The sequence below is a fragment of the Aquarana catesbeiana genome, linkage group LG02 (assembly GCF_042186555.1).
Source record: "Aquarana catesbeiana isolate 2022-GZ linkage group LG02, ASM4218655v1, whole genome shotgun sequence".
NCBI classification, from domain to species: Eukaryota; Metazoa; Chordata; class Amphibia; order Anura; family Ranidae; genus Aquarana; species Aquarana catesbeiana.
This window is the reverse complement of record NC_133325.1, coordinates 387911771-387930749: the sequence shown is the minus strand read 5'-3', so window position 1 is coordinate 387930749 and position 18979 is coordinate 387911771. Positions and strand designations below refer to the sequence as shown.

The following is an 18979-nucleotide window of genomic DNA, read 5'->3' as shown; positions in this document are numbered from 1 at the left end:
TCGTCAGTGCTGCCTATCAGTGCGGCATATTAGTGCCTCTTCATCAGTGCCCTTCAGTGCCATCTTATCAGTGCTCATCAGTGCCACTTCATCTGTGCCCATCAGTGCAGCCTCATCAGCACACATCAGTGAAAGGGAAAATTACTTATTTACAAATTTTCCGACAGAAAATAAGAAAAACGTTTTTTTCCTTCAAAATATTCAGTCTTTTTTAGCAAAAAATAAAGAACCACCAAATACCACCAAAAGAAAGCTCTATTTGTGTGAAAAAATGATAAAAATTTCATTTGGGGTACAGTGTTGCATGACAGTGTCACAGCACTGAAAATTGAAAATTGGCCTGGGCAGGAAGGGGGGTAAAAGTGCCCAGTATTTAAGTTGTTAAATACCACCAAAAGGAGACTCTATCTGTCTAAAAACAAATTATACAAATTTCATTTGGGTACAGTGTTGCATGACTGAGTAAATGGCATTCAAAGGGGGGTAGTGTCCGGTATTGAGGTGGTTAAAAAAGGTCTTTTAAAGTGAACCTATCGGGTTCATGGAGGTCTTTTGCCTTTGGCTATGGTGGGAAATCTCTCAACCACTACAAAAGGAGTATAGGCAAATTTAGGGGGATTGAAAATGGGAATTGTCATAAAGGTTTATTTCTGCATATTCATTTCTTCAACTGGAATAAGCTCTCTCAACATTTCATATTAATGTCTCAACAGACCACAACATTTATCTGGGGTGCACATTGACTGGTGTTCAGTCTTTACTTGTAGTGCTCAAATAGTTTCTGGAGCTGAGCATCAAGGTTGAGGCTCTCAGTTTTTCTGGTACCATCTAGCATTGCTCATTGATCTTTACCATAACTTTGCCTCTTCTCACTCCTACATCCTTTGCTCTTATATGCTCCACATAGCAGTCACTTTCCTACCCTCCCGTCTTCAAAAAGTGTACAGTAAAACCTTGGTTTGAGAGTAACTTGGTTTGAGAGCATTTTGCAAAACAAGCAAATTTTTTAAACACATTTTGACTTGATATACAAGCGATGTCTTGATATACAAGTAGCGTCACGTCACAACTGAGTATAAAAGAGAAGAGAGGCACCTCTAAGGCCCCTTTCACACGATCAAAACTGACAGGCGGACCTGAATGGGCGCTCCATGTTAGCCTATGGAGCGACGGATGTCAGCGGAGACATGGCCGCTGACATCCTACCCCGTCCGATCCGCTAAAAACAGACGGATGGCCCTACGTCCGGATCCGTCGCTGGCGGATCGGGTGAGATCGGATGAAAACGGACATGCTGTCCGTTTTCATCCGATCTCTCCATAGGCGGCAGCGGCGCTTGACAAGCCCCTCCCCGCTCAGTGAGCAGAGAGGGACCTGTCATCCGCCGGCTCAGCGGAGATCAACTGAGAGATCTCCCGCTGAGCTGGCGGACCGAGGCGGGCTCTGTGGAAATGGAGTCCGCCTCGTGTGAATGAGGCCTTAGTGTAGGAATATGGTTACATTTAATGAAGGTACAACATTTAGCAACATATTGCTACACTTAGAGGCGCCTCTCCTCTCTTTTATACTCTGTAGCTCCTGCTGGATTTTGCTTCTAATCCCCTTGTGGAGGCTTCCATTTGTGGATGGACATTTTATGGTTACACAACCTAGTCACATTGCTATAATCTTTTTATATGGACTATAAACTGAAGGACCTATGAATAAATGGTTGTGGAATGAATCATTTGAGTTTTCATTATTTCTTATGGGAAAATTTGCTGTGATATACACGTGCTTTGGATTACAAGCATGTTTCTGGGACAAATTATGCTCGCAATCCAAGGTTTTACTGTACACACTTTTCATACTCTCTTGCAAACACTGCCCGCTCTCATACCCTTTGAAGCTGCTCTCCTGCTGCCAACTAACATACATTCTGGCATTCCTGCCATGCACATAGAAAGCTTTAATTTCCTCCACAAAAAAACTGTGTGCATTATTTCAACTTCTTATTGACACTTCTGTTCTGAAAGCATTTCTTCAGCATTGTTTGTGGTAACCCACCTTTGCCTATTCTGAAATTGACAACTTACTAGTGTGATTATACAGTATGTATGTATATATGTATGTGTGTGTATATAATGTGAGGTACTGTATTACCTAGGTTTTTTACATACACGTGGTGAGGTTATCCAGGGTTCATGACTGATGTTGGAAAAAAAAACTTTTTGTTCAATTCTGTTTTGGGTACTGAACATCACTACAAAGCAGAAATGACCATGCTTTCTTCCTCTACACTTATAAACCACCACATTTATCAATGCCTACTGAAAAGTAAATACACTATTTGTCTATCTGTCCGCCTATCTCCTACTTTATTAGCTTTTAGACTATCCCCGAAAACCCTTCTCTTCAGAGAAGCCTACCCTACCCACACCTAACAACTGTATTTACCTTTTGTTTCCACTTGATCCTCCCTTTTAGATCATAAGCTCTAACGAGCAGGACCCTCTGATCCCTCCTGTATTGATTTGTATTGTAAGTGTACTGTCTGCCCTCATGTTGTAAAGCACTGCGCAAACTGTTGGCGCTATATAAATCCTGTATAATAATAATATTTACTCATATATTCTACTTAATGGGTGCCTATTTGAATTTTCTCTAACCTGTTTAGATTTAATTACATTTTCCATAGGGGTCTGGGGTCCCTATGAGTATGCATCATCTCCATTAACTGGGTTTAATCCACTTTAATGAGCTACTCAGCTGTGGTTGGCAACTAGTTTATTTTTCAGCATCCGGGTATCAACACTTGTGTTTAACAAATGTGATATTATAGAGTTCTTATATTTATCTCTTGAATTTCCAATAGTATGGAAAGGACATTGTCAAGGGTCTTGTGGCATCTCTGATCTGCTGATTAACCAGCTACTAACAAAATCCCCTTCCAATACTCCTGTATTCCTAGACAGTGCCTCCATATATGAGTTCCTTCATTACATTCCCTCCAACAATTTGATGATGAGGGGTTTGTTTGCTGAATCTTTGATGGTACATACCACAATCTGGCAAATTATGTTGAAATTAATTTATTTTACCTTTGAAACTACTGAAGATGAATGCAGAAAATCTGTTATTTTATATTTTTTATCTTTTGGTATGAATCGGTTCATCTTGCTCCCATCTGGTCAAAAAACTAAACAGCAGCACTCTATAGATATTAGAAATACAGGTCTTGTATTGAGTAGAGAGGGTTTGGTAAAGAGATTACAAAATGCTTGAGTTGAACAGGTTACAGCTGTTTTAAGGGTTGTAGGATACTACCTGAGGTTTGTGCCTAACTTTGCTACTATAGCGGCTCCACTAAATGATCTAACTCCAAGTCCGCCATGGTGAAATGGAATGAAGAGGCAGAGAGAGCTTTTCAAGAGCTGAAGGCAGTATTGTTTAAAGGATCAGTATGAACCACCCCCAACTTTAGTCAAGAATTCCTTGTACTAACAGATACCCTTGATGTTGGCCTGGGATCAGCCCATGAAACTAACCTCTGCAGAGAGAAACCATTCAGGAAAGGATATGTCTGGCCATAAAGTGGGCACTAGAGTCATTGAGTTATTACCTTTTGGAAAGACAGTACCAACTGATTTTGGACCATTCTCCACTGCAGTGGGAGACTCACAACAAAGGAAACAACGCAAGGGCCATAAGATGGTTCTTGGCTCTGCAAGACTTTAAAATGTATGTGGAGCACAGACCAGGTATCCAGAAAGGGATTACTAATATCATGTACCTTTGCAACTCTTGCCCAACACTGACAGAGAGCATGAAGGCATGGAGTGGCACAAGTGTCGTGGTAGCCAGCTCACGGCATCTGCGCTGCAGGTGGATGGAACTGAAAAATGGTGAGCCGGGCAAGGTCAGTAACATTCGGTTAGTGTGGGAATGAATCAGCAGATAGGGCAAGTCCAGTAAGCAGGCCCTGATCGGTAACAGCCGGGCAGAAGCAGTACAGTAGCAGATAAGATTAAAAAAAAAACGTGCTTGGATTAATTGCATAACACAAGCAGCTAAAATGTTGATACAAATTTCAATCTAAATATAAATGCCACTGATTATATAAATATCTCACTTAGCAATACCCCAGATGATGTCATTGTGTGACGTAATGCATAGGGTGGCGTCTGGAGTGATGTCATCATGCATAGGGGCCACCAAACAGACAATTGGGACTGATTCTTGCTGCAGCTTTATGTTAGTGTATGGTGCCAAGGAGTTTACTGCAATACTTTAATAAAGATGTTTTTATTTATCAACTACACTACGATGCTTGGTTTTTCTTCTATGTATCCCTGTTCTTTGAGTGAAATCTGGTAGCAGTTTGGAGCTTTCTTGCCTTTTGGTGTATAGGGATTTCATCCCACAAGTGCATATGGCTACTCAGTATATAAAGTGCCATGGATTTCTGGTAAGTGACGTCATCCATAGACTTACTATAGGGCTTCTGTTGTTGGCTGCCTCTCCTGCACACCGCCGTGACAGCTTAGCCTGGGATGGGACCAGAACCGCTGCAGAATAGGTAAGTATAGCGATTTTTTTTTTTTCTTTAGGTTTTGCCTTTACTTCTAATTTGAGTATTGCAAGACATGTTGAACAAAATTTACAAATCCTCAGATAAGTCAAACAGTACATATAAATTAATTACCACTGTGTATGTAGCTGTTTACTAGGAGTTCAGGTTTGATACTTTATTATTTTTTAATATAGTGCATGTTCCAGTGATGTAGCACTTCACTTTCACAAAACTGTTTTAAGCTGTCGCTAAAGGATATTAGGGGGAGGATGAGAGGGAATGGCAAAATAAACAGGAGACTGTGTTAAAATAGCAGGAAGGGAATTCAAGAATAATTGAGAGGAAGAGCTTTGTAAACAACTTGGGATAGAAACAGTACAATTTACTCGTATTGAATGTAAGTTTGACAGCAGTAAAAGCTGTAAGATCATTTGATGATGTTTTCTTCACTTTGTATCACCTATCTCTTGACGATAGCTACCTATTGTTTTGTAAGTATATAAGCCAGTATTTCTATTTTCAACCTACTTTAGTAAAAAGCTAATACAGACTTGAAATTTTGCAAATGACCACTAGAGGCCACATATTTTCTGAAAGCAGAGGGCCTAAATTATAGAATGGTATGATTGATTTAGTATACCCCTTTATAGTTATGCAAATAGGTAAAGTAGAACTTTGTCAAAAACTTTTTTTTCCACTTTGGATAGAAAAAGTGAGGGTTATAACCCCTGTCAGATTTTTTTTTTGCCATCTGCAGAGATTTCCCTTCATTTCCTGTCCCATAGCCAAACAGGAAGTGAGAGGAAATCCCTGCAAATTAAAGGAACCCCTTGGTTTACCAGAACTAATATCCCCATTGGAAGATTTCCCCTGTATTACTTTTTTTTAGGACAGCCCAAAATTTGGGATTTTATTTACCATTATCTTTCACTGATAATGGTAAACAGGACAGATAGGGAGATTCACCTGCTCTAACGTGGCACAGACAGCAACAAAGGCTTACAAGCATTCTAATCCCTCTCCACTCTATCCAAAACTAGAAAAAAGTTTTGCCTTTAGGTATACTTTAATAAAGAAAAACATCCCATAAACATACAATAAATGAATTGCCTTACACACCATCTCTGTTTAGCATTCTACTAAAATCATGCCTCTTATGTTTTTCTGATTTATACAGACATATCTAGTGTGTATAGTATATTATTAATTTTATGTATGATTCTGGATCTCTATTGTATGTATTTTTTTTATTTTGTAACGCTTTGCCCATTCTTTTCTCTATTTGAATATTTTATATACCTTTTTTATAGCAACAGGGGGACTGGCATTGTTCGCTATGTGAAAGCATACACAGGCGGTAGCAGTTCTGCCTTATAGAGACACCAAAGACTTAAACACTTAAACAGACCTCTGATGTTGCCATTGTGTGCTGTAGATAGACTAAAGATGAGTCCTCAATATAGGTGTGCTCAGGGGTTGTGCCAGGTGTGCCTGGGCAAACCCTAATCACTACGTGCTGTGCGGATTCCCTTACTCCCTGGGCTTGCCCCTGTGTTGCCCCCCCCCCCCCAAGCGCTGCTGGCTTACCTCCTCTCCTCTACGCCGGCTGTTGCGGGAGAGATATTTCAGGATGGAGAGTGGGGGAAGGAGCTAGTAAATATTGTTGTGCTCATAAGTTTACATACCCTGGCAGAATTTATGATTTATTGGTAATTTTTCAGAGAATATGAATGATAACACTCATAGTTAGTGTTTGGCTGAAGCCATTTATTATCAATCAACTGTGTTTACTCTTTTTAAATCAGAAACTACCCAAATGACCCTGATCAAAAGTTTACATACCCCAGTTCTTAATACCGTGTATTTCCCCCTTTAATATCAATGACAGCTTGAAGTCTTTTGTGGTATTTGTGGATGAGGCTCTTTATCTTCTCGGATGGTAAAGCTGCCCATTCCTCTTGGCAAAAAGCCTCCAGTTCCTGTAAATTCTTGGGCTGTCTTGCATGAACTGCACGGTTGAGATCTCCCCAGAGTGGTTCAATGATATTGAGGTCAGGAGACTGAGATGGCCACTCCAGAACCTTCACTTTATTCTGCTGTAGCCAATGACAGGTCAACTTGGCCTTGTGTTTTAGATCATTGTCATGTTGGAATGTCCAATTACGTCCCATGCTCAGCTTCCTGGCTGATGAATGCAAATGTTCCTCCAGTATTTTTTGATAACATACTGCATTCGTCCTGCCATCAATTTTGACCAAATTCCCTGTGCCTTTTTTAGCTCACACATCCCCAAATCATCAGCAATCCACCTCTGTGTTTCACAGTAGGAATGGTGTACCTTTCATCATAGGCCTTGTTGACTCCTCTCCAAAATGTAGCGTTTATGTTGGTGGCCAAAAAGCTAAATTTTGGTCTCATCATTCCAAATGACTTTGTGTCAGAAGGTTTGAGGCATGTCTCTGTGCTGTTTGGCATATTGTAAGTGGGATACTTTGTGGCATTTGCGTAGTAATAACTTTCTTCTGGTGACTCGACCATGCAGTCCATATTTCTTCAAGTGCTTCCTTATTGTGCATCTTGAAACAGCCACACCACATGTTTTCAGAGTGTCCTGAATTTCACTTGAAGTTATTTGTGGGTTTTTCTTTGCATCCCAAACAATTTTCCTGGCAGTTGTGGCTGAAATTTCAGTTGGTCTACCTGACCGTGGTTTGGTTTCAACAGAACCCCTCATTTTCCACTTCTTGATTAGAGTTTGAACACTGCTGATTGGCCTTCTCAATTCCTTGGATATCTTTTTATATCCCTTTCCTGTTTTATACAGTTCAACTACCTTTTCCTGCAGATCCTTTGACAATTCTTTTGCTTTCCCCATGACTCAGAATCCAGAAACTGTGCAGCACTGGATAAAAGATGCAAGGGTTTGTCAGGAGTGCAGAAACTCATTGACCTTTTATATATACACACTAATTACAAGCAAACAGATCACAGGTGAGGCTGGTTACCTTTTAATAGCCATTCAAACCCCTTTGTGTCAACTTGTGTGCATGTTATCAGGCCAAAATCACCAGGTTATGTAAACTTTTGATCAGGGTCATTTGAGTAGTTTCTGTTGCCATTATTATTTAAAAAGAATAAACACAGTTGATTGATAATAAATAGCTTCAGCCAAACACTGACCATGAGTGAAAGAAAAGTTTTGTGCTATCATTCATATTCTCTGAAAAATGGCCAAAAAATCATAAATTCTGCCAGGGTATGTAAACTTATGAGCACAACTGTATATTGTTTACCAGCCCCTTCCTTCTCTAAATGAACATAGTGAGCACACTCACTCACTTTGTTCATTCATAACTGAAGCATAGTACACTGTGTGTACTATGCTTCAGTTTGTGAATGAACAGGATGCCGTTCAGCACAGAGCACTTCCCATTCATTCACTGTCACATGCAGCTGAGGCTGCAGAGAAAGCAATGTGTTTCAAGCTTCGGGGTGCACACCCTAATATAATAGGCTGCGCACACCTATGGTCCTCAATCTCCTTCTCGCTTGGTTCCCGCTGGGATTCTGGTTTGATTTCTGAACAAGGTATTCCGAATTCATTTAGAACAAAAAAAATAGTGAGCATGAATGTTTTGCCCTCCAATGTCCCTTTTCACCATCTTTCTGAAAAAGGCTAGAATTTGGAGACAAAAATGACAGTAATGCTGAGCACTGTGTTTTTTTGTTTGGTGGCTTTGCAGACCATTAAATCACACTTGCAGTTTGCAGACAAGCTACACCTTATAATCAACCCCGGGTTACTAGCTGCTATTGCATAGCCAATTTTGACCCTCTGTCATATGTCATTGACTGTTAGGAGACAGCTTGGGGTCTACCCCAAAACAGATTTGAGTGAGAGGATAGGTTACTAACTAATGCAAAGGAAAGAAATAGCAGGGTGCAAGGTTATAACCAAATAAAATCACCAATTTTAATGTGTAGCACACTTACATAAAAACTTGTATAACAGCGCAGTGACCAGGGTGGAAGATGCATGAGGGAACAGCAGTCTGGATGGACCGATGGTCAGCTGCAGGGGCATGAACAGAAGCACTCACCGAGATGAGAAAGAACAGCCACGTCTCTCGCCATTACTCCGAACATGCACTGGATCCGTGACAGGTGAAAGGGGGTGGCTGCAATGTGTGTCCGAGGCCCAACCCTCTTTTGTGCAAGCAAAGACCCACCCTACGCACGAGATTTGACTCCTGCGGACTTCGCCCTCTTCCCGAAGATGAAGATCCAGCTCCAGCTCAAGAGTCGCTGTTTTGACAGCATTGCGGAGATCCAGCACGAATCGCTAAAAGGTGTTTGATACGCTTTGAAAAGAAGACTTCCAGGACACAGAAGTGGCAGGAACACTGGGAGAGCTGTATTGCTGTGCAAGGGGACTATTTTGAAGGTGATAGTGTATAAACTTAGATAAATAAAATACTTTCTTGTAAACAGAGCTAGTCTTAAAACTTTTTGATATCACCTCGTAATGTGCCTTATGTTCATTTTAACACAAACACCACAGCATATAGGTGTGGAGCTAGCCTAAAAGTCACCACCACATGAATATATATACAGGCAGTCCCCGAGTTACGAACGGGTTAGAGGCTGCCTGTTTGTTCTTAAGTCGGATTTGTTCGTAAGTCGGAAGCGCATGCGCAGAACGGCAGAGACGTCGTTTTCCGCTGTTTTCTGCTGTTTCCGACGTCGTTTTCCGCTGTTTTTTTTCACTGTTTTTCGCTGTTTTCCGATGTGCCTGCCGATGCTGCCTCCCGTTCGTAAGTAGGAGTCATTCGCAAGTCGGAGGTTCGTAGCTCGGGGACCTCCTGTACTGTACATGCTATTAGGATGGACATACATACAGTGCAGTTAGTTTTTTTATTTTTTTTTTTATATAATCTTTATTATATATTATTTTCAAATATAACAAATAATAATACAGGGGGTACAAAGAGAAGAGAAAAAAAAAAAAGGGGGGGGGGATCTAATAAATCACAGTGTAGTACCATAAAAGTATACCAAACCATACATATTAAAAGGATGTGCTTTAAAGAGTAAAAGAACATACGGTGCAAACTTTTACTAAAACCTTGACGTAAGTGTGTCATGAGATACTTATGACTTCTTCATCCTGCGTCCACCATCATAATAGAGGTGGAATCTATGGTTGAGACCACCACTACATCTAAGCAGGTCAACAGTAACCATGTTAAGTAAACAACATCCTGTTAGTGTCCAAGAGTTAGACCCTAGCCGGAAAAAAAAGGGGGGGTGGGGAAGGGGGTAAAAAAGAGGGAGAAAATTGGGGAGGGAGGATGATGGGTATATCTAATAATCCCTGACATATCTGTCTAATGGCTAGCACAACTGTGTGAATTAAAAGTGCAATATCATTATCATTATGTAGATCTTGGGGGTAAATAAGTACGCCGTGGCTCTCATCCTCCAAAGTTGTTTAAGGGGCAACTCCAGCAATGTCTGATCTACAGGAAGCAGCCCCAGGGGAAGCCTGGAGGGGAGTCGCCGTATCCTTAGACTTATAATGTGTCCATGTCGCCCAGATTGCATAAAATTTATCAAACTTATCTTTACATTTTGCCATCCACTCCTCCGCTGCCATGACCGAGTCAATCAGGCCCATCCACTCGGTTCGTCTCGGAATAAAGGGTTGATTTCCAGTGAACAGGGATCAAACGCCGTGCAGCATTTAAGAGGTGTGGGAGTATCGACTTCCGGTACTGACTTAGTGGGGTGGATGGCACATGCAGCAAGAACTCCATGGGGGAGTCCGGTAAATCCACATCTAGGATAACCTTTATCTGGGCTCTAACATCTAGCCAGAAGGGCCGGAGCCTCGGGCACTCCCACCAAATATGTAGGAAAGTGCCCCTAAGCCCGCAGCCCCTCCAACATGCAGCCGAAGATGTCGGATATATTTTCGCCAATTTCGTTGGTACCTTATACCATCGGGTTAATAGTTTGAAACAATTTTCCTGCGTTTTGGTATCTATTGAGCTTTTATGAGTGAGCCGATAAAGGTTATTCAATTGGACCTCAGTAAATGTGTGTCCCAGGTCTCTCTCCCATTCCCTAATGTATGTAGGTTTGTTCTGAGATTCCGCAGACTGCAGCATCGCATAAAGCAAGGAGATAGAGTGAGCAATGGGGCCCTCAGATTTACATAGTTTTTCGAAGGGGGTTAGTGATGAGGGGGGTCGCACAGGAAGAGGTAAACTCTTAATAAAATGCTGTAGTTGCCTATATCGCCATCCATCCATAGGAAAGCTACCAAACTGGGATCGGAGCCAGTCTAAGGACACCATACCTTGTTCATGAACAAACCGTCCACAGCGAACCTCCCCATCACCAGTCCAATTGCGGAGGTAGGAAAGGTGTTCCCCTGGAGTGAACCAGGGAAAGCCTCCTAGCGGTGCAAGCGGGGATGTTGGCTGTGACAGGTGCTCCTTTGAGTTAATGGTATCCCATAATCTCAGTACATGTATAGTGATCGGGGAAACAAAGCTCGAAAGACCTCTGTTCTCACGCGGGAGCCAAGGGGCATGAGACAAGTTGCGTCCCGCCAGAAACTTCTCGAGAGGAACCCAAGCCTTGGTAGAGGTGTGGTGGTGCCAGTCGAGAACTCTCTGCAGGGCCACTGCCTCATAATATTTGCGGACAGAAGGCACTCCCAATCCTCCCATATTTTTAGGGCGTTGTAGCGTACGGAGAGCTAAGCGGGGTACATGACCCTGCCAAATAAATTTGACAAATAGGCTGTTGAAGGTCGAGAAAAGAGATCTGGGCAAAGCAATAGGTATCATCTGGAGAAAAAACAGAATTTGTGGCAGTACATTCATCTTCAGTATGCTGACCCGCCCCATCCACGAAAAGGAAGTACGATCCCACCTAGTTAAATCAGTTTTGATAGTTGTGAGTAATGGTGCAAAATTGCATGAGTAAAGTTGTGTTATATCAGCTGGGAGGTGAATCCCCAGGTATTTTAAGGAAGAGCAGCACCACGTGAAGGAGAAGGAGGCCTGTAGTTGGGAGCGCATTGCTTGAGGAACACTGAGGGGGAGAATCTCGGACTTGCTATAATTAATTTTGAAATTTGATAAAGAACAGAATCTGTTTAATTCAGACATGATGTTAGGTAGGGAGATCAGTGGGTCTGTAACATAGAAAAGAACGTCGTCTGCGTAAGCCGATAATTTATGCTCTGTCGTTCCCACCGTGAGCCCCTTTATATTAGGGTTTGCTCTGATTATGTTGAGTAGTGGTTCTAGAGTGAGGGCAAAAATCAAGGGGGACAAGGGGCACCCCTGCCGTGTACCGTTTCGAATAGGAAAGGGGTTGGAAAGCGTTCCATTTACTTTAACCCGCGCTTCGGGGGAACTGTATAATGACCCTATCCATTGGAGCATATTACTTCCCAAGCCCAATCGAGAGAGCACCGCCTGCAGATAGGCCCAGTCCACCCTGTCGAAGGCCCTCTCAGTGTCCGTGGATAGGAGAAGACAGGGTGCACTGGGCCGACGCAGGTTCGCCCAGTGTATCAACTGTATGGCTCGATTGGAATTGTCCCTAGCCTCCCTACCTGTTATAAAACCCGTTTGATCTGTATGAATCACCGACGGGAGGATAGGTTTGAGGCGATTAGCCAACACTTTCGCGAAAATCTTGATATCAGTGTTCAGTAATGAAATCGGCCTATAGCTGCTAGGGGTGGAGGGATCCTTGCCCTCCTTCGGAAGGACGGTGATGTGCGCCATCAACGCATCCCTTGGGAGGGTGGTGCCCGAAGCTAACGCATTGAAATATGTGCACATTCGGGCAGCCAGGAGGTGAGAAAATTTGCGATAGTACGCATTAGTTAGTCCATCAGGACCAGGGCTCTTCCCATGCGGAAGATCCTTAATGATTGCTTCTATTTCCTCTACCGCTATAGGCCTATCAAGCTGAGCACTAATTTGTTGCGAAATTTGTGGTGTGAGTGCCTCCTCCAAGTATTGCGCAATACAGTCCGCCTTCTGAGAGGGCGTATGTCCTGCAAGTGTGGCTGGGAGTTGATAAAGTTGGGCATAATAATCGCGAAAGGCATCTGCAATTTTAGAGGATAGTACAGTTTGGGATCCCGAGGGCGTTTGAATTTTATGAACATGTCCGGATGTGCGTTGCCGTTTCAGGGCCCTGGCCAGTAGTTTGCCACACTTATTACCAAACTCATAGAATTTATGTGAGACGTATCGGAGTCTGTCACGGGTTCGTTTTTCTAGTAGGTCTGAGAGCTGTGCCCTGAGGGCTGTTAATTTCTCGTATAAAAGAGGGGTCAATTGTCGTTTGTGTTTGAGTTCTACTGTACGCAATTGTGTCAGCAAGGATTGGAGTTCCCCACAGCGGGCCTTTTTGAGCCTAGCTCCTTGGGCAATAAATTCACCTCTTATCACAGCTTTATGTCCCTCCCAAACATATGCTACCCCAGTTTCTCCCGTCGCCTTTTCTTTGAAATACAGAGAGATAGCATCTGTCACCTGAGCTAGCGCTACTGCATCATCTAATAGGTTTTCGTTCAGGCGCCAAGTCCATTGGCGAGCCTCTGAAGACAAAGGTGTCAGGGAGATGGAAATGGGTGCATGATCGGAAATCGTCATAGATCCGATTGACGAGCCAGAGAGCGATTCCAAAAGGCGTTGATCTACCAGTAGAAGGTCTATCCGCGTGTACACTTTATGTGTAGCGGAATAGTAGCTGAAGTCTTTTCCAGTAGGATGTGTCACTCTCCAGCAGTCGATCAGATGACTAGCGTGTAAGGTTTTACGGAAGCGCTTAAGAAACGCAAATGAGTGTGTAGAGTGGCCTGAAGAGGTATCTAACTGCGGGTCGGGGCACACATTGAAGTCCCCTCCCATAATGAGACGCCCCTCGCGAAATTCGGAGAGGGAATCCAGGACCCTCTCCAAAAAATCTAGCTGCCTAGAATTGGGAGCGTACAGCGCCACAATTGTAAATTTTTGATTGTATATAGTGCCTTTCAGAAAAACAAATCTGCCTTCAGGATCTGCGCGGTGGTCAGTGGTGATGAAGGGGCAATTTTTATGGATCGCCACCGCGACCCCACCTGATTTAGATTTGGGTGAATTGCTGAGGAACCATTGATTGTATATGTGTGTGGGGAGGCGAGGGACTGAGTCAGCTCTGAAATGAGTTTCCTGTAATAATAAGATATGTGCACCAGATCTCTTTGTCTCAAGCCACAACTTACTGCATTTGTCACTAAACAGGAGCCCCAACTGAGGGGACCCGCTCCTCTATGTGAGCACCTCTGAAAGTCAGATGCATGTGAGAATTATCTGCAACAGCAAAAATTGAACTAGCAGAATTTAGAACCAAAACACGGACATAACGCCAGTCCTGTGGGTGGAAAGTTGAAGCCTCCAAAGTCGTTTCTCCACCTCAACGTACAGCTGGGGAAGAAGGAGGATCTTGCTCCGTTGCGGCAGCTTGTCCATTCCGGGGTTTGTTGCGTCGTCTGCGGCGGGCTTGCTGCCAAGGTTCCTGACGGGCTGGTAGTGGAACTTCAGAGGAAATGCGCCAATCAGGTATGTCCACAGGGGGGAGACCAAGGCGTGAGAGGAAATGAGGAAGATCTGACTTGTTCCGCAAAGTGATTTGTTGGCCATCTTTTGTGACGGAAAGGCTGAAGGGGAATCCCCAGCAGTATACCAAGTGTGCTTCCTGCAGGACTGCCAGCAGAGGCTTCAAGGCCCTGCGCTGCATCAGCGTGCGTCTGGATAAGTCCGGAAACAAGGACACTTGTGCTCCATCAAAATCCACATGACGCATACCTCTAACATGAAACATGATGCGCTCCTTCACAGTATACTTATGCAGTTTGCAGATAATGTCTCGTGGTTTATCAGGGTCTTCTGAGGGAGGTCTAAGGGCCCTGTGCGCACGATCGATCTCTATATGGTCGGGAGCTTCTCTCCCCAGAATTTGGGTGAACAACCCCTGAAGTGAGGGGATTATGTCCCTAGGGCCTGTGGCTTCTGGCAGACCTCTAATGCGAATATTGACCCTGCGACTTCTATTCTCCACATCATCAAGTTGATCGAGCAAAGAGTCAATCCGTTGATCCTGCATTTTACTGTGTGCTTGTAAAGCCTGTAGGGAAGGGTTAATGTCCTCCACTGTCGCCTCTAGGGCCTCCACCCTGCCTCCTATGTGGGCAGTGTCAGCTTGTAAATCCTCAATGTCCTTTCTAAAGGCCTTCTCCATGCGGGCCATGAATCCTTCAATGTCTGCCCAGGTAGGAAGGGCAAGGATATGGGACCTGAGGTCGCCGTCATCTTGGGCTATGTGCGGGCCTCTGAGTCCTGGGGCTATGTGTTGGGAGAGTCCAGAGCTGGGGGAGGGAGAGGCGGCAGATCGGGCCGGGAAAGCGTGCAGCGGGGTATGGTCACGGCTCTTCCCCGCATCCCTCCTACCCGGGCTACTGAACGGGCTTCCTCTGGATTCTGGAGAGGATGGGAGAAGGGGGGATGCCGGTGGATGGCGCGGCGACATGGCTGGGGATGCCGCGTGTGCGGCCTGTGAAGACTCACCCGGCGCCATCTTGGATTCTGCTCCCGACCGTCTTCCCCCGTAAAAAAAGGCCTCAAGAGAGCTGGAACGGAGCCGTGGGGTTCTCCGGGGCTGCGGGGATGGCTTCCTCCGTGTCGGCATCTCACAGAGCCGGCGTCTGGGTCAATTTGTGCTGCTGCAAGGAGCGATGTATGGAGCGGGTCAGACGGAGCTCAGCTCATACACGTCCGCTCTGTTCCATGTCTCGGCCACGCCCAGTTTTTTTATTTTTAATAAATTTGCAAAGATTTCAAACAAACAACTTTTTTCACGTTGTCATTATGCGGTATTGTTTGTAGAGTTTTAAGGAAAATAATGAATATCCATTTTGAAATAAGGCTGTAACATAACAAAGCATGGAAAAAGTGAAGCGGTGTGAATACTTTCCAGATGCACTGTAAGTAAACGTCTATTGAGCAACACATTGGGCTATGTATGCCAGAGGTAGAAGAATAATCTTATGGCCATCGTTTAGGTAAAACTAAGCTGTAAATGCTTTTACATATCGCCAATATACAATTTTGGGTATATTCGTTTTCTGTTGTTTTGCAAGCACACACGGTTTTGAGGCTATATTTATTTGGTACAGTATTTATTAATAACTGAACACATTCACATATATTTAATGTACAATTTCGTGATTACATTGTGTTTTGTGTGCACTAAAAAAAATAGTGTATTTTTACTGAAAATATATATTTTATGAACATGACTGCAATGTTTTCTTTCTACTGTGATTTTCCCGTTTTTATCTTTTATTTTTATTCTACCACCTGTATTCTCTTTGATTGTAACCAGCTGAAGTCCTACCCCAGAAACAGTGACACGAAGTCATAGAGGGCACAGGGGAGGGCAATAGCAGGCATCTTTTATTGTCCGCTCTTAGGCATTACTTTTACAAATATGTAACAGGTTAATTTTAAAGTAGCTGCAGCCAGTTGTTTACTGTAGAAAAAGTAAATGATTAATGAATGCCATAGTCTATGTTATACCTGTTTTTTGAGTTCTGTTTCCTTGCTTTTCCTTTCACAGAATTGCCACTTGCTTCCTTCCTTTCTATGAAAAGTGAAAACAGTTTAAAATATGGACTCTCTTCTCAGAATGTAAATTCACAGATATCAAATCCTACAGTCAGTGAGAAGGGTTCCTTTCACTGCCTCTTTGATGGGGAAACTCAGGTAAGGAAATGTAAAATGTCTCTGTTGCAGACTGATAAAACATTATAATCATCCAACGATGATGATTAGATATGCAGATGTGTCACATTTCGTTGTAATATTAATGCTGGATCTATTGCAATTACCTTTACTATGATAAAACGTTTGCAGTGAAACTTGCATGATGCCTGTGTAAACATGAAGAAAAGAATCTGCCTGGTTACTTCTCTGTTTACAATGTTGTATACCTTGGCATCGCTGATGACACCATTACCCTCACTGTCAACAATATGCCTCCTGTTTCCACATAGAGCTGCATTTATTAGATGTGAGTGGGTTGTGCACATTCCAGTATTAGTTAAACCTTGGAGCCTTAATGTTGTGTTCTAGAAATAAATGGCTTAGATTACAGTTTTGTTTTTTTTGTTTTTTCTTATCTAGAAGTATGATGTTTGCCCTTTTGATTACATCATTTTTGAGGTTTATTTCAATTGTGGGAAACAAGAAACCGTTTTCTGACAATTGTTTAGGCTTTCTATTAACTTTTAACCACAGCAGTCTTTTACCTATCTTTTCAGTTTTTTCACAGATCTAAGTGAGCAGATGATTAAAATCGGGGGGGTGGAAGTCTATTGAAAGCACAGCATGGCCAGTTGAAAGGGTCTTTATTGATTTCTACCCTTGTTTGGTCAATTTGTTACTAGAAAGCAATTGAAACTGCTGGTGGCCCTTTGGTAGGTTTTTTCCGGCCCTTAGGGCACTATTTCATTCACCGATACCAACAGTGGGGCATAATTCCCCCCAATGACACAAATTAAGGGACACAATCCCTCCCAATAAAACTAACAATGGGGCCCAATTCCTCCCAATGACACAAACAATGGGGCCCAATGATGGGGCACAATTCCTCCCAATGACACCAATGATGGAGCGCAATTCCTCCCAGTGACACCAATGATGGGGCACAATTCCTCCCACTGATACCAATGATTGGGCACTATTCCTCTCAATGACACCAAAGATGGGACACAATTCCTCTCAATGACACCAAAGATGGGGCACTGTTCCTTCCACTGACACTAAAGATGGGGCATTGTTTTTTCCCACTGACATCAGGACCCTTTCTACGCCCAAAGGCCACAGTCCGGTCCCCCTAATGTTTGAAGCACAGTAAACTGGCCCTTTGTTTCGAAAGTTTGGGGACCCCTGGTTTAAATACATGCAGCCATGTATGTATCCTAAATCTACTGGAAAAATTCCTACATTGCCACATGTATGGACATCATTACCTCTGGCTATAAGGGCTGCTCTGAGCATTGAAAATTGCATTCTATCATATTAGAATGTGTTTGTAGGATTTTTGTTTTAGTAATTTTTATTAAAGTTTTACAAACCAGAGAGCACATGCGCGGACGGCCGGAGCGGATGCATTCCTGAGCTGCTCCGCACACTCCCGGCAAATACAGCCAGAATTAGCGGCCCGCACCTCGCCTGCATCGCTTAATCGCCTGATCCTTGTGTGGTGAGGATCGGGTCTCTGCTGGATGTCCCACCGGTTGTTTGGAAAGCCCCAGGGCGGCTCCCACTACTTGTTTCATATAGTGGGCAAGGAAAGCAAGATGGCAACCGGCTGCAGCACACACGTGTCGCCGGCTACAAGAGAGGAGAAACCGCTTCCACAGAGGAACACTCCTAAGCCTCCTGGCCCTGGAAGCTACAGGACGGGCTCCTCCATAACCTCTACAGCTAAAGTAGGGCGGCACAGTGGCGCAGTGGGTAGCACTCTCGCCTAGCAGTAAGAAGGGTCGCTGGTTCGAATCCCGACCACGACACTACCTGCCTGGAGTTTGCATGTTCTCCCTGTGTCTGCGTGGGTTTCCTCCGGGTACTCCGGTTTCCTCCCACACTCCAAAGACATGCTGGTAGGTTAATTGGATCCTGTCTAAATCGGCCTTAGTATAGGTATGAATGTGAGTTAGGGACCTTAGATTGTAAGCTCCTTGAGGGTATAGGGACTGATGTGAATGTATAATATATATATATGTAAAGCGCTGCGTAAATTGACGGCGCTATATAAGTACCCAAAATAAAAAAAATAAATAAATAAAGATGAGCCCATAAACGAGCACTGCTCACCATCCAGCCCTGCAAAGTCTCCCTCACAAGTCACAGCTCTCTCACCTGGCCAGGACTCACATACCTTCTCAGTTTTAGATAAGGAGGTGGCAGACATCCTATGGAGCCAACCCAGCAGCCAAGAGCTTGGTTCTGACAGCCCTGAAGACCTCCTGCTACCCCGTCAGCCCAGCTACAATATTCTGGGGACCCAATACTTTTGGCCTGCTTTGCGGATTTGCTACAAAGGGAGTTGGCAAAAGCTACTGACAAATTAGCCTTGGACATAAAATAAGACTTCCAGGAGTTGGGGAACCGACTAGAGAGCATTAAATCAAAGGTGGATGACACTGTTCACAGAGTATCCCAAAACTCGACTACGATAACTGACCTGCAAGACCGCCTTGAGGAGGCCTATTCAAAAATTGATGACCTAGAAAACCGCGCTATAACTTTTGTATCAGAGGCATTCTGTGAAAGATATCACTTCTATCAC

The 18979-nt window shown here is 43.6% G+C and overlaps 1 protein-coding gene across 3 annotated transcripts in view; it reads left to right on the top strand.

The window, feature by feature from the left end:
- The window catches only part of REPS2 (RALBP1 associated Eps domain containing 2), a 261119-nt gene that overhangs the window by 37305 nt on the left and 204835 nt on the right, over nt 1-18979 (top strand). For all 3 annotated transcript variants that reach the window (XR_012241643.1, XM_073615186.1, XM_073615185.1), the window contains exon 3: nt 16244-16389. Coding sequence is in view for 2 of the 3 variants with exons in the window: in XM_073615186.1 (XP_073471287.1) it covers nt 16244-16389 (146 nt within the window). In the remaining variant the exon portion in view is untranslated. The remainder of the gene's footprint in view (nt 1-16243; nt 16390-18979) is intronic.